Consider the following 17,674-nt stretch of genomic DNA (forward strand, 5'->3'; position numbering starts at 1 on the left):
TCTTAAGGAAAAAGTTTTTACATTTTGGATTCAGCGCAGCAATTTTGGGAGTAACAACACAGTAAGGTTATTCAAAGAGTCTTCTGTAAAAGCTTAAGGATCAAACGTATCTAAAACCAAATAAAACACCCAAACAACTCTATTTAGCTAGTGGACATTAATTATACAATTGTGTTGATCACTAACTACCAAAAATTCATTTAAAGGTCATGCTAGGTGGCTTGGAAATCCCTTCTCACTTTTGGGCATGTTCTCACAGTAGCTAAGCCTGGGTCTGGGATTTGTGCTGCAAGAGCCGAGTCCCTGTTGGAAATGCCACATCAGTCAATACATCTCTGGAAAGGGCAAAACAGGAACTATCCTTTTTTTAAAGGATGAAAGCATGGCAAACACTTAGTGAATCAGAAGATGATCAGCATCCTCCTACCAACAGTAGCTACTTCTTACCCTACTACGTTCTCACAGTACACAAACGTTTCAATTCATGAGAATCTGTTGTACTTTGTCCAGCCTCTCCTTGAACCCAGGTAACCTTTCTGCATCCGCAATTTCCCCTGACCCACAGTTGCACAAGTCTGCTACCTGATGCACAGAGAATAATTCCTTTCACCTGTTCCAAAACCAGCTCCTAAAGGCTTTGTGGTCCCTTATTCTTAAATTAAGAGATAATGTCTTAGCCAGGCTCACCACATGGCTGAACCCTAACTCTCTACTTCAGTTGTTGCTTTGTCAGCTTTCAGCCCGTGCTGTCAGCCCTCTCACGGGAAATGCTGCACACTATTTTTAGATGAGGGGACCATACGTGCTGGTGGGAGAATTCCTCAGCAGACTAGTACAAATACGCCATCTCAGCTACTAGCTGACTGGATTAAACAGAGTTTGAGCTTCATTTTAAGAACTGCTTCGTGGCACACAGGAATCCAAGGGGTAAGTGACCATAATTCAAGGTGCAGTAGAATGAGGCAATGAGGTCTTAAAAGCACCACTATATGCAAAAAAAAAAAAACCAAACCAAAAAACCCCCCACCAAAAATCCCACAAACAACATCCCAAAATCCACCTAAAAAAACCAAACCAAACAATAACCCACAACAAACAGCAAATCAATTGTTTCTCTGAATAGGCTTGAATTCTCCTGACTTCAGAGGAAGGGTGTAGAACAGCAAAATGTGTAACAAGATCCAAATACTGATAGCTGAAGCTAGACAATTTAATTTAAAAGTTGTTTACACGACTGCAGATGTGACTAAGCACTCAAACACTCCACAAGCCAAGAGGTAGGGAGGCAAGTCATGAATCTGTTTTTTATAGTGTCAAGGCTGGATCCCTCCACTTCAGTCAACTGTAAATTATATACTGTTAATTTTAGTGTAAAAACACGTAAGATTTATGAACAAATAAATTGTTCTATAAGTCAAACCTAAAATAAAGGAAGTTTTTCAAGTGTTAAATTTATTACTTTTGGCATTGAGGTAACCCTTGAGTAAGTTTTGGGTTAGAGAAATGTTTAGTCTGAAGGAGAATGAGACATTTCTAGAGCAAGAATTAAAAGCTCCCAGACATCTGAAAGAACAGAACAGCTTGCTTCCCAAATTATGTCAGAGCTATGAGTTTGAAAGAACAAAAACTCAGCAGAGGCAATTTAGGATCAAATGCATCTTCCTGAGAACTTCAAACACTGCTTTGTTTATAACAACAAGGAGCTTAAAAAAGCCCTAAGCACGCCTACGCGTTAGCTCCAGATGAGTGAAAGTAAGATAAGTTTTCTTCTGTAGAATTCTAGAAATGGGAAGTAATAAAAAAATTCTCTTCACCAAATATAGTTGTCAAAGAGAATATTGCATAAGCAAAAAGCTTTTCTACTAAATGAGCAAAATTCCATGCAAAAACAAATTGCCAAATCGTTCAAAGACACAGCTGACATAACTATTTGATTTACATTAAATGAAATCTGCATCTTAAATTCACTTATACATGGACCTATGTAGTAATTTCTCTCTGTCTTCCAAAAGGATCCTGCTATGATAGTAAGTAAAAAAGACATCAAGCATGCTCTAGTTTTAATTTGAAACGTTAACCACTGACAATTATAAAGAGGAATTATTTTTGTGGAGGAATATAAATTGTCCAGTAGCTTATTGCTAGAAACAGATATCAAGACTCAAAACAGGCAACAAAACTACATAATCTATTTCCTAAGAGTTCATTATCCTTTAAATCCCAAAGTACCTTCTCTCCTGCTGCACATACACTGCTGAAGGATAAAACTTCTTTTTCACTAAGAGAGTTGTCAGGGCCTGGAACAGGCTGTCCAGGGAGGGGGTTGAGTCACCATCCCCGGATGCATTTAAAAGACAGGTAGATCAGGTACTTAGAGATATGGTTTAGCATAGGACAGAAACGGTTGGACCTGATGATCTTAAAGGTCTTTTTCAACCATGTGATTCTTGCACATAATAATCTGTAAACCCCGCTGATAGCCACGTAACAGACTGGAGTGCATGGACATGTAACACCACTGTGAGAGAGTCACAGACCAGATCTAAACCAAAGCATTAAGCAATCTATGCTGCTTCTTATTTATCTGTAGTAGGGTAATACTGTTTTAATTCTTACCTTCAATAACTTCGTAGCAAGTTTTAAAACATTGTTCACTAGTGTCAGCTCCTCCTTCTTATTAGGTTTCTTCTCCATTTTCAAGTACAAGTTTATCTGATTTAAATAAAACATAAGTATCATCACTTATTCAGAATTTAAAGGAATTCATTTGGAAATAACAATAAAAGATTACTCAGCGGCCATACAATAGAACAGCAATGACATCTCCGCAAGCAACCACTATTTTTTCCTTCCTTTTTAATATTTAAGACAAAATATGGTTTAGAACCATGGGAAAACACAGCAGTTTATGATAAGCCAAAATACATCTGACACCAGCAATAACTTTAGTAATATCTACAAATCAGGCAAGAAGAAACACCACATATATGTTTTGCATAATTTTTCTTTCCTCCTTCAATAACTGCCTGAGGTTTGTCAATTCATTTCCAAAGTGTTTTATACTAGTAGAAAGACTTAAAAAGTTTCCAAAGTTCCCAAAAGTTACTGACTAGACTGAAATACTAAAACACAATTCTGCTAAAGTGTAATTTCTTTTAAAAGATTTTAGTGTAATTGAGTATTTCATGAGCACCTTGAGTGAAAAAAAGAAATCCTTGCAGTACTTTGAAATATTTGAGAAAATATTAAACTCTTGTAGAAGAACAGTATATCCTCAGTACAACAAAATACTTTAGTGAAGAGTACAAATTAGCTCTTCTTTGGCCTTCTTAGCAATTCTGAACATCAGCTTTCATTTTCAAAGGCCCTACTTTTGATATCTTAGACCAGGCAAGTTAGTTTTTCTTTTTTATTGCATAACAACAGCAGATAAAAGGAAAAAGACCTTGATAAGCCATTAACTTATATTCTTTCATACAAACTTTTTAGGATGACAACCTTCAACAAGATAAAAACAAACAATTTAGCAATATGCTGAAGCATTCCTTCAGCTAACAGACTCTTACCAAGCTGCAGAAGTGAAGCTGCAGTTACCTTTCTCTTTTTGATTCTTTCCCCCAACTCACTATGGGGATGGGGAACAAATGAGTAGCTGTGTGGCTGTTCAGCTGCTGGCCAGGTTAAACCCCAACAGTTTCTTATACAAGTTAATCCCAAACTACTCATTTAAAGTATATCATGCTTTTAGTAGCAAAGAGATTCCAGTCCCTCGATACAGAATTAATGATTTCATCAATTCAAGAATTTATAAACAGGAATAAACTTATTGTACAGTCAACAAGAAACCAGTGAGGCACATAATTTACAAGGCCAATTAAAAATGCTTTGGGGTTTTTTTGTTGTTGTTGTTGCTTTTTGTCTGGTTTAAAGTTTCACTCTCTTCTCAGTAAACCTAGTAGCACCGGTGTGTGATTTTCAAGCACACCAGTTCAGATGCACTTTTTCAGATTAACTGAGTGTCAGTCAACTGTTTAGGTTTGGTCTCTCATGAAAGTCCAAAATGTCAGACTTCCACAAGCCTGTCTCAGAAGCACTGTAAATATGCTGTAGTATCCAGGTAATATGTGAAATCAGTCCAAAATCAGCTCTACTCACGGGGACACATAACTTTTCTATTTTCTACGAAACAACTGTGAATTTATTTTGGTTTTCATTTCATAAAGCCCTTGCCTTTTTAAGGGAAACAGCTTACAACAAGGTAAGCTGGATTCAATACAAAGCTAAGTGCCTGATGACATAGTGCTTTTTGAATTTTAACTTAAGTCCTGGGGACATATAGAATCATTCAATTTCCAAGCTGGCTTAAAATGTTCAAACACTGACTCTCCTGAAGAGAATAGTACAAAATCCTATGAAAGCAAAACAAAAGCTTGACACTCTCCCTCTCAGACCTTCCTCTCTGCATTTTTTCCCAATCCTTATACTCAATAATTCCCTCCACTTTCATTCCATAAACAGAGCACTGGGACATTAGGCTAGTCATACTGTGAGGAGCAATAGAATAGATGCCAAGATCTCCAGGCTCAGGAACTCTGAGGTTTCCCAGAGGTGCAAAACATGGCATTCAGGACAAGGTAAACAGGCAGTCTGTCTTCTCACTATGTAGCCTTAGCATCATTAGTAAAGACAGAATGAATTCTCCTTGAGCAAAGTATGTACACACTCAAATTTTGTTTTCAAATCTTTCAACTCTCAAATCCAACACTTTGAGAATTCAAGTTTCTTTTTCCTATCTCAAAGCTACTTGTTATGTTTGTGTTCTGTCAGACCTTTAATTATACCTGATATACACCTGATATATACCTGTAATTACACCAGTAACTCTAAGCACGCTCTCTTAAAGAGAAACCAGGATATGGCCATCACAATATTCATACAACTCAAACAAATTCACATACTTCTCACAGAAACTGAACTCCAAGTTGGAAAGTGGTTTTTTTCATTACATGTACTTGGTGACATGGCCTAGTGTTGGACCTAGTAGGGCTAGATAGATGGTTGGACTCAATCTTGAAGGTGTTTTCCAACTGAGACCATTCTATGATTCTTAAATTAACTCCATAACCCAGATGATTTTTAATACATCTGAAATGCATGCCTGAGTCCTACCAAATTAATAGCTCATTTAGATATAAGAATGCAGGTCTATACAAATTCTCACCTGCTCAGTAAGTAGTATTGAGGTATTGCTGTACTTTTTACTGGTTTCAGATCCAAGAGTAACAAATCTTAAGAGAAAAAGAGTCAGTGAAATGCACCAAATTACAAGTTCCCAATTGTAGTGACAATCAAGGAAGATCTCATGCATGTGAAGCAGCTGAAAACAAGAGGGGAAAAAATAATCAAAATTTATAATTATTACAACATAAGAAAATACATATCTCCCAAACTCCAAGAAAAAAAATCCCAGTAATGAGTATACAGAGTATACTTATAATAAGTACACGATTTTAAATCAGCACTGTGTCAGAGAGAAAAGGTTTGAGGTAAGATTCTCTCAGAAAATCTCAATCAGAATTTAAATAACTTTTTTTTGTAACCTTAAAGCCATATTTTAAAAAAATATACATGCTAAGACAGCTTTAAACTCATGTTCAAATTCACAAAGACACTACATGGGATGAAAGACAAAATATACCCACAAATTGAAACCAGCAGTTACAGCTAAATCATATTCTTATTAAAACATTTGTATTTAGTCACCAAGAAAACACGTTATTATTAATAAGGCAAGAATGTGGGGGGAAAGTACAACGAGAAGCCATTCAGAAGCTGCAGGAATGTTTTCAGTAGTAAAAACCACCCTGTCAATCATGTGCTTACTGCAGGATCCTCCACTAGAGGGCAAGCGAACACAGCCGACAATCTCGGTTCTCTCAGCCCATCAATCGAGGTCACTCTCAAATGTCTTTACAAGAGTTAAATTTTGATGCAAAACGTTGGGAAAAAAAAGTGTGTTCCAAAACCCACAATGGAAAATGAAAGAGGATGCATATTTTTTTACATTACACTATCAATTAGCTTCCTTAGCTCTTACAGAGTAACACTCTAAAAATGAGCAATATAAATGGAGCTTAACCTTCTGAAAAGCTGGTAACAGCTTCTACTGACTTTCTAATGTGGACTTTTTAATTAATAGGAATCACTGTGCAAAAGACATTCAATTATTTCAGAAACTATTTACATCATGGCTGTTTCTATACAAGTTAGGTTTCCTCACCTGTGCACAACAGATAAACACAACAGAGATAGTCAGCAGGAAAGCAGATGAAACGATCACATCGACTGAGCGCTGAGGACCTCGACGCTGCAAGTAAGAGAGATGTATATATGTGAGTGAAAACCCACCCGATTTAGTACTTCCAGTTCGATTCACACCTTGTATCTACATTTCACCCTGGCAATCTAAGTTCCAAACAACATACTGGAACCGAATGATATCACTGTATTTGAACGCCTCTAAAGATACGTGCGATTAATTCAGAGATGGGCACTTAAAACTAACTATGAGAACAGAAAATATTCATCACTTTTAGTCAGTTCCTTCATGATGCAAAGTAACTTTTGTGTTGGCCGCATTCCCTAACCAGAGATATTTGATACAGCACCAGGCTTTAACCTCCAGTATCAAACTAGTGCTAAGGAGATTTTCTGACAGCAAATCGCAATGGGATAGAGATGTTTTTGCATGGTTGGTATTTTCCATTACCTGCATCTTTTGACAGATAAAAAGTAAGCTGTAAATCACTGTCCCATTGTGATGGCAACATTATAATTCTCTCACATGTAATAATTCCCACAGAACAGGAAGGAAAAACTAGAGAACACACTTGCCTTTAAAGGTGCAGTCTCACTACCATCAACCATTTATCAACCACAGACCTTTTTCTTTTGTGTATTTAATTAAACATCCTGTGCTGCACTGAAACATGTATAAGTATTAAGACATGTTTCAACTTTGTTCTCCAAACATGCTACTTACTAACTGTATAAATGTTAACAGTGGGAGGTGTCCACATGCAAGATCCAGCCCTAAACTTGGAGAAAGAGATAGGAAGCTAACTACTGGGGAAATACTGCAAACTGGTGCTGAGGGTATGGATGCGGTTCTGTACTGAGCTTTTTGCCCATGTGAGACCTGCTCACATTAGCTCCCAACTTTACAGCTGGACATGTATACAGACTGGTATTTGGGGCAAATGCTATGCCAGCACATGCCAGCAGCACCTCTGCAAGCAGCTATGACTGCTCCTTTGCTGCTTGTCTCCATTCCTTCCTTGTGCTAGCACAGCGAATCTCTTCTACACAACCTACCCAACATGTAAGTTCCATAACCATGGTGGTTTAGCCTCAAACAGTGGCTGAGCACCACATGCCACTCCCTCACTCTTGGAGGAGAAACAGAGCCTCGGTGGGTTGGGATAAAGACAGTTTACTGACAAAAGCACCATGAGAGTAGAACAACCACAGCCAATTACTATCACACCTGGTGGTAACACAGAGTACCTTACCGACCAGATGATTAGAGTGCTGCACCAACCCATCCTACACCCAGCACTCAGACTGCCCTGGGGGCACCCAGGATTGCCCCTCCCCAACCAGCCCCTTTTACGGGCAAGTGATGTCAGGTGGTGTGGAAACAGCCAGGGCTAACTCAGCTCACCTGGGTGGCTGCTTAGGGAAGTTAATTCTGGCCTGGCTCAAACCAGGACAATAACACAAGGGGAATTGTATTTGAATTACCTCAATTCTTATTATAGTCATGTATCTTTCAAATTTAAGACTGTGCCATACTGATTTCCATACTCCCCAGTCTCCACCCAATAACTTCTTTGTTTCCATAATCCTTTACCTATTTCTAAAAACTTGATAGCAGATTTCATCTAACCTTTCTTAATTGCGGTTAGAAAGAAGCTTAGATGCAAATAAGGGGATTACCACCACTTACAAGAGATTGCCAGTTACTGTTCACCAAAAAAAACCTGGAACCTAACTTCATCTGGGTTCAATTACCTCATGCAGAGAGAAAAATGGAAAAAACTTGGGTGGGGAAACAAACAAAGCATAACAAAAACCCCAAGCCTGCATTAGATCCTTTTCACACAGGATCATCAACATGGTCTGGCTTGAAAAGGTCATTAGAGAGATATAAGGAGATTACTCAAATATGCGGTGAACATACAGTAGAGAGACTGGAATGTCTGACAGATAATTCTTGGGCATAACTTCTAGCTACACCTAGCACATACGTACCCCCAACAACAAATATGTATGTAAACAGTCTTGCTTCACAAACTCCTTCTGTTAATGGCACTAACTGGTGGGGCTCTTACAACAAGATATTATCTGTATTACACTATAAGTGGTCATTTTTACACAATAGAAACTTTTCTACTACCATTAGTAACACAAGACTCTAATTCTGAACACACTCATACTTTACTCAAAGGTAAAGTCTAGACTTTTACTTTCACACAGCCTGGCTGCCTACAGATACTGCTGGCCCAGAGACATCAAAGTGAAGTGTGTAGGGGACACCTGCACCAAGAGGGGTAAGTGCACAGGAGGGAAATTCAGACTAGGTTACAAACCTTGCATCAATAGCATATGGAATATTCTAGGTTAGAGTGGTAGCAAAAATGCATTTTACCTTTAGGTAGGACCTGAGAGAAAGCCACATTTTTATATTCTGTACTTTCTTCAAACGGAAATGAGGAACCTCTGACTTTCTTGCCCTTCTTGCAGATGTTAGATGACCAAAAAGTTTGGCAAACAGTAGCCTCTGCAGAGAAGAAAAAATAAATACTTTAATTGTAAATGATTTTCAAGAGCACTAAAAAGACAATGGAGAAAAGGTTTTCATTTAATATGCCAAAGTAACATACAATGTATCAAGGTAAAGTAAAATACCTTAACCATGCAGAAATAAGAGTAACGTTCCTAACTAGAGGAGACACTCTAAATCTTATTGTAAGTCTTCTTATTCTAATTAAAAAAAAAAGTTGTTTGACTTCCTTTCCAGAAATTTCAGACAATAGATCTGCTATGCAATTACAATATGGGAGAGAATCAAACTTGCCAATCATTTGCATTAGAAAGTGCCTGTATCACAGAAGTTCCTTCCAACAGAAATTACTCTTAGAAGCAAGTTAACTCTATTCTCCTGTAGTAAATCCCAAATTTGGCTATAATTTAAGAAAAGTACAAAAATTCTATTTTGCAGACCAGCAAGTATCTATACTCTGCAACTATTCAGTGATATTGATAACCTCTTTCTTTTTTTAATTGCAATAATAAGGCTTAAGTTACCAGGTGTGGTACTTCAGACAGCAGCATCCCACTGCCTCCAGCCATGAGAGAGCTCTACCAGAAAGCAAGCAGGGCTCTTCACTAGGGTCTGGACTGAACTGTTTTGAATTAAACTGGAGGTTTTGAATGAAACACTCCAGTAGAACAAACTGGAAATTTATACCGTTCCTTTATTGAAACTCCTTCTCCTTGGGGAAAACTGTGACAAAGTGGGACACGACTATAAGCTGGGTTAATGCACTGAACCAAAAATCTGAAATAAAAGATTAAAAAGTGTTCCTGCAGAAGTGCTCTCTAGGAAAAAAGGTTTAGCTACAGATACCATGCAGAGACTTCAGACCACTGCCACTGAGTCATCTCCTAAACTCTAAGCTCGCTGAAGTAGTTGTCATCATTTATCTATGAATCATACTGCACTGATGAAAGCAAGTTTAAAATACCCACAAAGTCAAAAAACCCACAAGCATTAAACTTCATTTTGCTTTGGATGATGCCTCTTGGTTTGCTGTTCATACCTGTTTGTACGTTCTCTCTGCTACACACAGCAGAAAAAAGAAAATCCACACTAGAGACACACGGACCACAAAACTTATAATAACCATTGAGAGAACCAGAACGTCTCCGTTTGATCCAAAGGCAGTCATACAGAGTTCAGTGGCAGAATGTGTAGCTAGTTGCTCCAAATCTTTAGCTTGAGAAAGTCGAAAGACAAATGGCATTAAACCCAAGATTAAAGATATGATGTTTCCAAAAATCTGATAACCAATTCCTGGTATATAGCTGTTCACCTAAAACCAAAAGAAAACAAGGTATATTTTATTTTTTTAATTAATTTGTAATTACACCAACAATTTAATTGCTACAAACTGGAAGAGAGTAGATTTAGATTAGACCTTTAGGAAGAAATTATTCCATGTAAGTGTGGCACAGGTTTCCCAGAGAAGCTGTGGCTGCCCCCTCCCTGGCAGTGTTCAAAGTCAGGTTGGATGGGGGTTTGGGCAACCTGATCTAGTGGGAGGTGTCCTTGCCCACAGCAGCAGTTTGGAACAAGACGATCTCAAAGATCACTTCCAACCCAAACCAGTCTGTGATTCTATGAAGGTGCTATTACAAAGAGCACTTTATAACATGGTAAGTTATGTGAAACCTTCAATCAAGCATATTCACAAGTTACTATTAAGAAAAAGGAAGCCCTCAAAGGGCACTTAATGGGCAGGAACCAAGCATGACAAATCAGTTTAAAACCCAGCAACAGAACATTGCAGTTAAAAGACTCCAGTGCACATTGCTGTATTAAAAATTCATTTAATGCTGAATTAGCAGAGTGCACCAATCAGACTAAGTTGCTGACATCTGTATGTTTTGCTTTTAGGTTGTATGTCTTTTTAAAAGAATCAAAGTGTCCCCGGGGCTGACAGGACTGGAGTTCTACTGTGTTGGCTATGGCTTTAAGTTTACTTCTACTGTGTATTGCCCCCAAAACTGTATAATCTCTGAGTCAGATACAGCGATCTGAACTAAGTTTGTGAATATATTGCTTTTTAATGAATTGGAGATGTTAAGTATCAACTTGTCAGAACTAGTGATAAGTTTTCTTAAGCAATGCTACGATTTTATGTTCAACTCTATAAAATGCCTATATTGCCTATATTGTAGGAGTACAACATCAATTAAATGATCTTCCAGCTGTTTCCTGAAGAGGAATACTAGGAAAAAGAGGGGAGAACCAGTGAGACATCTCACTCTTAGATGTTTCTTTCCTAAAGAGGAAATCTTCCTTTTCCAATCTTAACTTTAGCATCCAAATACTTAGATCTGTATCGAAATCAATTTCACAACAAATATCACTTTGGTACAATGAAAATATGAGGATGGCTAATAATGCAAATATTTTATTGTCCCCACACTTAAGAACTGGTAGCTCTTTTATCTGCTAGTAACAAATAAATCAATGTGATCACAGAATCACAGAATCGTAGGGGTCAGAAGGGACCTCAAGAGATCATCGGGTCTAACCCCCCTGCCAAAGCAGGTTCCCTAGGACATATTGTACAGATGATGTAAGCCTTGGAACAATAATGTCAATAACAGGTACTTTAAATTAAAAAAAGCCAAGCTTATGCTTGGCAGTGCTCAAACTCTTAAATACAGTAACTGGATAATGCACAATTAATACTCACTCTGTTCATTATCATTCCACTGATTTCAAGCACAGACATATCTGCTTTCTTGCAGTCATTACCCTCCCACACAATTGCACTTATTTTTTCTAGTCCTGGATTCAAACTGTGGATCCAAGGCAAATGACTCTGGGGAAGACAAGGAATATATTCCATTGGATATAAATATCTATTGCCATGTCAACATCCCTTTGTCAGCAACATGTTAACAAAAAAACACACTTTAGACTGACACAAACATTGTTACATAGCATTTACTTCTACTATATGTTACTACATGTTAACCACATTCCTCAAAATCATCCACTTCAAGAGACAGCTCTGAGTAGAGATCTCTCCTTCCCCATGCTTCATTTTCTAACAGTGTTGAGTTATTTTAGCTGAAGGCTAATTGGCTTCTTTTTCTGCTCAGACAGATGAAAAAGACAGGTATGAAAACAAAGGTCTATTTATAAGCTATCTTTAATTTTGCCACATGTTTAATGGATTTTTCCCCTAACACTCTGAAAACTTCTCTTTTCAGGTTGAGCCTAAGGCAAAAAAATTTTTATTTGCTTTTAATGACATTTGTGTACTTCACAATCTGTTACAGATAAAGGTCCCCCCTCTGCTAAATGGTAGGAGTTGAATCAATATACTGCTCCAAGAGCCAAGTAATCTCAGCCTAATCTACTGAATGTACATACAGCTGAGGCACCTTTACACTAAACCAAGAACCAAATGAGAACTGAAGGATCTGGAAAAATGCTGAGGCAATAATTTTGCTGTGGCTATTTCTTGACTTTCCTCAGCCTGTCTCACTCCTCTCCCATTCAGCTGATTAAAACTGCTCTCGACTGCCAGGTTACTTAGCAATATGTGCATCAAACTAATTGAGGCGGTGGTGATGCAGGGAGAGGTGATGCTATATTTAAAAGTTTAATTAATCATTGATTAAAAGTAAAGATTTTTATTTTATTACTTGCTTTACCAGTATTTATCTGAGAACTTTGTACTCTGCTAAGTACTCAATTTTCGCCCTTTGTTTTTTCCCCACTGGATGAAACAAATTGATTTATTTTATTAAAGCAACACAAATATCAGTTGCAGTACTTTCATATTCACAGATTTCCAAGATGTCCCTCTAGAGGGAGTATCAACACCAGGAGCTGAAACTCAAAGATTCACAGGCTACCATCAGGCAGAACAACATTATTCAGCTGCAGAAAAAGAAAGTCAATATACCTCAATTCAACTCCTCCTTATAATTCTTCCATTTCAGTGTTTATATGGAATGTACACAAGTAGTAGTAAAAATAAATCACAAAAGCAAAAAGTGCATGAAATCTGAATCGATCTCTCTTGCTGTATGGGGTTTTGGGGGGGGCGTAACTGAAGGGTGTTGTTTTTTAAAATCAACAAATACATAATTTTCAGTTCTGGTTACGAGTGAAAAGCATGTAATTTGAAGTTCTTTTCCTTAGCTGGCACTAACACCATCTCCTGCACAGCATTCTTTAGTACTGATGTATGCGCTACCAACACATGGCATGTTTACCCAGAAGAATGCTTCACATTCTCCCCATGTCATTACTTATATAGGTCAAGTTAGCAATGCAATTAACATAGAATTTAAAGATAAGACTTGTATTACAAATATAACTGGTACTGTGACATCTGAATGGATTTTATCAAATGAAGACTAACACTTGATCGTTAGTGATCAAGTATTAACAATGGATTCTGTCGAACATTAACCCAAGGCAGGCTACAACTGAGGTGTTAACCAACAAGCACCAGACTTCAAAAATTACTGCCTATATATGTTGCTACAGAATAACATTAAAGAAGGGAAATAAAACCATTAGCTTGAAGGTAAAAATAAAAATATTATATCTAAATAGAATTTTGACATACATACACACGCAACAGCACATGTATACAATCGAATCATAAATTTATATATAAGAAAACAGAAGTATGTCTGATATGTGCTCACAAAAAAGTAATTCCACTGTGGTGGGGGAACAAACACAAACAAATCAGAATCATTTACCACAGAGGACACTTAAATCAATCAATACTTGTCCTGAACTAAAGCCAAGAGCGAAACACTCAAATACTCTGCAGGTTATTTCAGTATATTGTCAGATCCTCTTCATTTGACAAATTAACGATCACGTAGCAGAAATAAATTTTTCCTTGTTTTTATTTTATTACATCATTTCAGCTTTGCTACTTTCATTTCATACAGAAGTCTTTCTCCCAGGTCTCCTAACACACGATAAAGCTGGTAAGACTGAACTTCTGCATAGCATGAAAATCAGAATCAGGGTTTACCAACCTGATGAAATGGGTCATCTCTGTATTCTTTCTTCACACATGGGTTCACCTGAGGGCTTTCTACATCTGTCTCACTGGTACAGGAAGAGTGGAACTCTGCACAGTGTAACAGGTCCTCCCACAGCACATCTTCAGTTTCGGATTCTGGCCTTGCACTCTCAGAATCCTGTCTGGAGCTTGAACACCGAGAACTGCAACTAGTACCTGATTTAGGTGTATCCTGAAATTAAAATAGGCACTGGAATTAATGCAGCTTTTGTATTCTACATTGTCTCCTGACAAAATAGTTATCAAGTTCAAATTACTGAATCCAGAATCCATGCCCATCTGGTTTTTATGTCCCAACCTGTTATCTGTCTAATTAGAACAAAATGCATTTTTACTGAAGGAACACTTAAGAGGTTTTATGTGTTTAGAGACTGTACAAACATGTAACAGTCCATGGTCCCTGCTTTGCTGGGGAAGTGGTCACATAATGAAGTATCAGATCATATTACCTATTAGAAAGAAGTAACTATTTTACAGATTATTTTATAACTCATCAATTTAGACTTCAATAGAAATTATCAAGCCACAAACTCCAACTATGTCTCAAACTTCTGATTTTATATATATATGGCTTTAATTCTCTTTTCAAACACATTGCAACTTTGTTATTTTAGTGAAAATATTAGATATAAACGAAGCTTATAGCCATACACACCAGACAAACATGGCTGAAAGTAAGAAAAACACCAAAGTATTTTAAATTTGACATACTGATTTTATGTCTCTAGTTATTTCAGCTGAAGTACTTCAGCTACTTATTAACTTCTCCATACTATAAGGAATTCTTTCTCTAGAAAGAGCAAAGCTCTAGAGGAAGAAGGGACAGATATTTATAGTCATTCAAGACCTGAGGTGCAAAGCCAGCAGCATGGACACAACTTAACTGGTTTTAAAAGAAAGCTTGATGTGTTCCAGGAGTACATCTCTCAATGCAAGGCCCTGTAATAAAAGAGCTGACTCTCAAATGCTCTACAATTCACATCCCCCCACTGTTACTACTCACATACCTTCTCAAAGACAGAGGGAGCTTGTATAAAGACAGTTACACATCAGATGTGGAGAGAAAAGATAAGCAAGAGCATATACAGAGCTAACGCTAGGTGTATGTGTAATCTACATAGTCACACATAAAATTTTAATTAAACAAGCTGTACTTGAGACAAAAGCATGCCTTATTATGTTCAAATTTTACCTATATCTTAAGAGAAAAATACTAAGTTTGGGATATTCAAATCTCCCCATGCATATATATGAAAAAAAAAATCTGATCTTGTCTTCAAAACAAGAATGCAGAGCTTTACAGTACTTTCTAGATAAAGCAGAATCTATTTCCTGCAAGACAGGTAGGTTGTCTTAAAAGCAGTACCATCCCACTCACTGCCATCCTCTGGGAATTTCTGTTCCCTCTTAACACAAAATTTGTTTCTTTCTACTAGTTTCTCTCAAGCATATACATAGTTTTTTACACAAGAAATAATCAAGCACTATCTCAGCAGACCTACTATTTTAATATTATTTATAACGCATTACTATCTGAAGACATATTCTTTGTTCTTTCTGAAAATCATGCTTAATGCATTTATGTAAGCAATTTTATAAATAGCTATTTAGAAAAAAATTGGTCGGAAATCTTTCCCTTTGTTTTAGAAAGTGAGAGAACATCAATGCAGAGTCTGAAATGTGGTTTTTTTTTTCCTTTAAAAAAAATTATTTCTAGAAGGCAGGCTCTACTGTGTACCATTGAGTCCTGAAGTTAATAAAGCAAGAGCATTAAAAAGCTTGCTCAAACAATAATTAGGCTGACAAGTAAACATGAAGATAAAAGAAAAATGTAGGACAGAAGTTGAGAGCATATCCAGTGATTTCAGTATCTTTTAAATACAAAGAATGCTTTCACAGATTTAAAAACTATTGTTTCATTTCCTTTGTCATTGTGTGGGGGAGGTGAGCTGGTAACAACTAAGAACAAAGAAAGGCTTCCTCTTTCATGGCATCAGTCAAATAAGTAATCGGGGTGCAAGTATAAAATGTTACTGCCAAGCTGCACACCAAGCAAATTCAGTCTCTTCAGTTTCCAAAGGTATCTGGCACTCGGCCCTGAGAAAATATTTAAGCTGAAAAAGAGATTTATTGTAATCATGTCTTTCTGCCTTCTCTTGTCAAGCACTACCAGCTGCACAAGTACCCAGTCAAGAGAAATCTTCTGTAATACGAAACAGTTCCAAGAATTGACCTGTTACTCTGAACCAAACATGCATAAATGCATTAAACAGTCAAATCAATTAGCCTTCTGCATCTTTCTAACCAAAGTCTGTAAGAAATAATTGAAAGAATAGAAGGGAAGATTTGTCTAACACCATTTTTACACCAATCATCAACTTCAAGGCTTTGCAACAGGGAAAGCAGTATCTGAAACCCTTCCACGGGGACATTTCTTTTATTGAGTGTAAAGCTTAGTCATAAGGATCTGCCTATTAATCTGTATGTGAACTTTTGTCAGAGCTGAAATGACTCTTTACCCTCTTTTCTTATAGTCCTAGGAAAAAAAATGACAACACAGTCTTAAAAAAAATATTCCATATATCTGTTGAGTATAATAGCATTGGCAAAAAATAGTATAATTTCTTTAAAACTATAAATAAAAACAAAATAATATAACCCCCCTTTGTCTTTCAATGTCTGAATCCTAACAATTAAGTACTTTGCTCATATGAAATCTGTGAATTTCCCTCTTCTAAGCTACAAAATCACTAATTCTCATAAAACTTCAGTGACTGTTTCAATAAACACAAGGAAATAAAAACTCAGAGCTGACTAGACTTCTCACAAAAGGCAGCTAGTAAATCCAAAATATTAGCTAAATGGAGATAAGCAGCAGCACCAGCATGATGAAAATTTGAATACTGACAATTACTACCGTTTCTGTAATAAATCAGGTTTCCAGAAGAAACAACTGGTGTAGGACAGCAACAGAATTGGCCACAATGTGATGCAATATCTATAGAGTATTTTAGGATCTTTACAACAGAATTAAAAATAGGACGATGCTCAAGTCAACTACATGAAAAACTCTTCATTTAAAAAATCTGCCCTCCATTAGCATGACTTCCATTTAACAGACTCCTAAACTCCTATGTAGGAGAAATGGCTTGATGAAAATATATCATTTCATAGAAACCAAGGGGTTTTATCAATTTACATAAAAGAAGAAACAAAAAAGAACATACCTCCAGAGAATAGTGTTTCTTGTAATGCTGAGATTTCCTGTTTCGAAGAGTACAGTCACTAGAAGTGCGCTCTACATTGCGACGAAAGGAATATCCGGTCTCAGGCCCTTCCTCACTAGAAACTTCATCTGATAAATTTGTCACAGTCCTGTGAGTGTCCTAGTGCAGGAAACTTGGTATTAGTGAGAAATACGCTTAAAACTCCATCTTGTTCTCAACTACTGAAAGTTTTTCTGTAATATTATCACCCTAATGTTCTGATTCTGTGATCTAGGCTTAGTTAAATTTGATACTAAAGCATTTCCAACTGTCAAAATTAAGTGGCACAACAGGAATCATAAAACAGGAATTGTAATACCAAAATAAACATTTCTCAGCTGATGATGGGCTAGTTCATTATATACTAAAGAACATTTCTGACATTCTTATTTTAAATGTGATTTTATCTAAACCAAACCTACCAAGAAAAGGTTTAGAAGCAGTATAACCGGAAGATTTGGAAACAGAACAACCACCCCCCCTGGAGCA

General features: G+C 36.9%; 1 protein-coding gene across 6 annotated transcripts in view; it reads right to left on the reverse strand.

Annotated features, from left to right (window-relative positions):
• PHTF2 (putative homeodomain transcription factor 2) overlaps nucleotides 1-17,674 on the reverse strand; it is a gene marked incomplete at its 5' end in the record, with an annotated part of 52,697 nt that overhangs the window by 4,215 nt on the left and 30,808 nt on the right. For 2 of the 6 annotated variants that reach the window (XM_084266043.1, XM_084266042.1), the window contains 8 exons: nucleotides 2,617-2,712; nucleotides 5,222-5,377; nucleotides 6,281-6,367; nucleotides 8,711-8,842; nucleotides 9,885-10,157; nucleotides 11,550-11,678; nucleotides 13,873-14,091; nucleotides 17,147-17,305. In XM_084266043.1, coding sequence (XP_084122169.1) covers nucleotides 2,617-2,712; nucleotides 5,222-5,377; nucleotides 6,281-6,367; nucleotides 8,711-8,842; nucleotides 9,885-10,157; nucleotides 11,550-11,678; nucleotides 13,873-14,091; nucleotides 17,147-17,305 — 1,251 coding nt within the window. The remainder of the gene's footprint in view (nucleotides 1-2,616; nucleotides 2,713-5,221; nucleotides 5,378-6,280; nucleotides 6,368-8,710; nucleotides 8,843-9,884; nucleotides 10,158-11,549; nucleotides 11,679-13,872; nucleotides 14,092-17,146; nucleotides 17,306-17,674) is intronic. The other 4 variants (XM_084266047.1, XM_084266045.1, XM_084266046.1 and 1 more) reach the window with 4 other exon arrangements.

This window comes from Gallinula chloropus (genome assembly GCF_964237585.1).
Source record: "Gallinula chloropus genome assembly, chromosome: 1".
In the NCBI taxonomy this organism is placed as follows: domain Eukaryota; kingdom Metazoa; phylum Chordata; class Aves; order Gruiformes; family Rallidae; genus Gallinula; species Gallinula chloropus.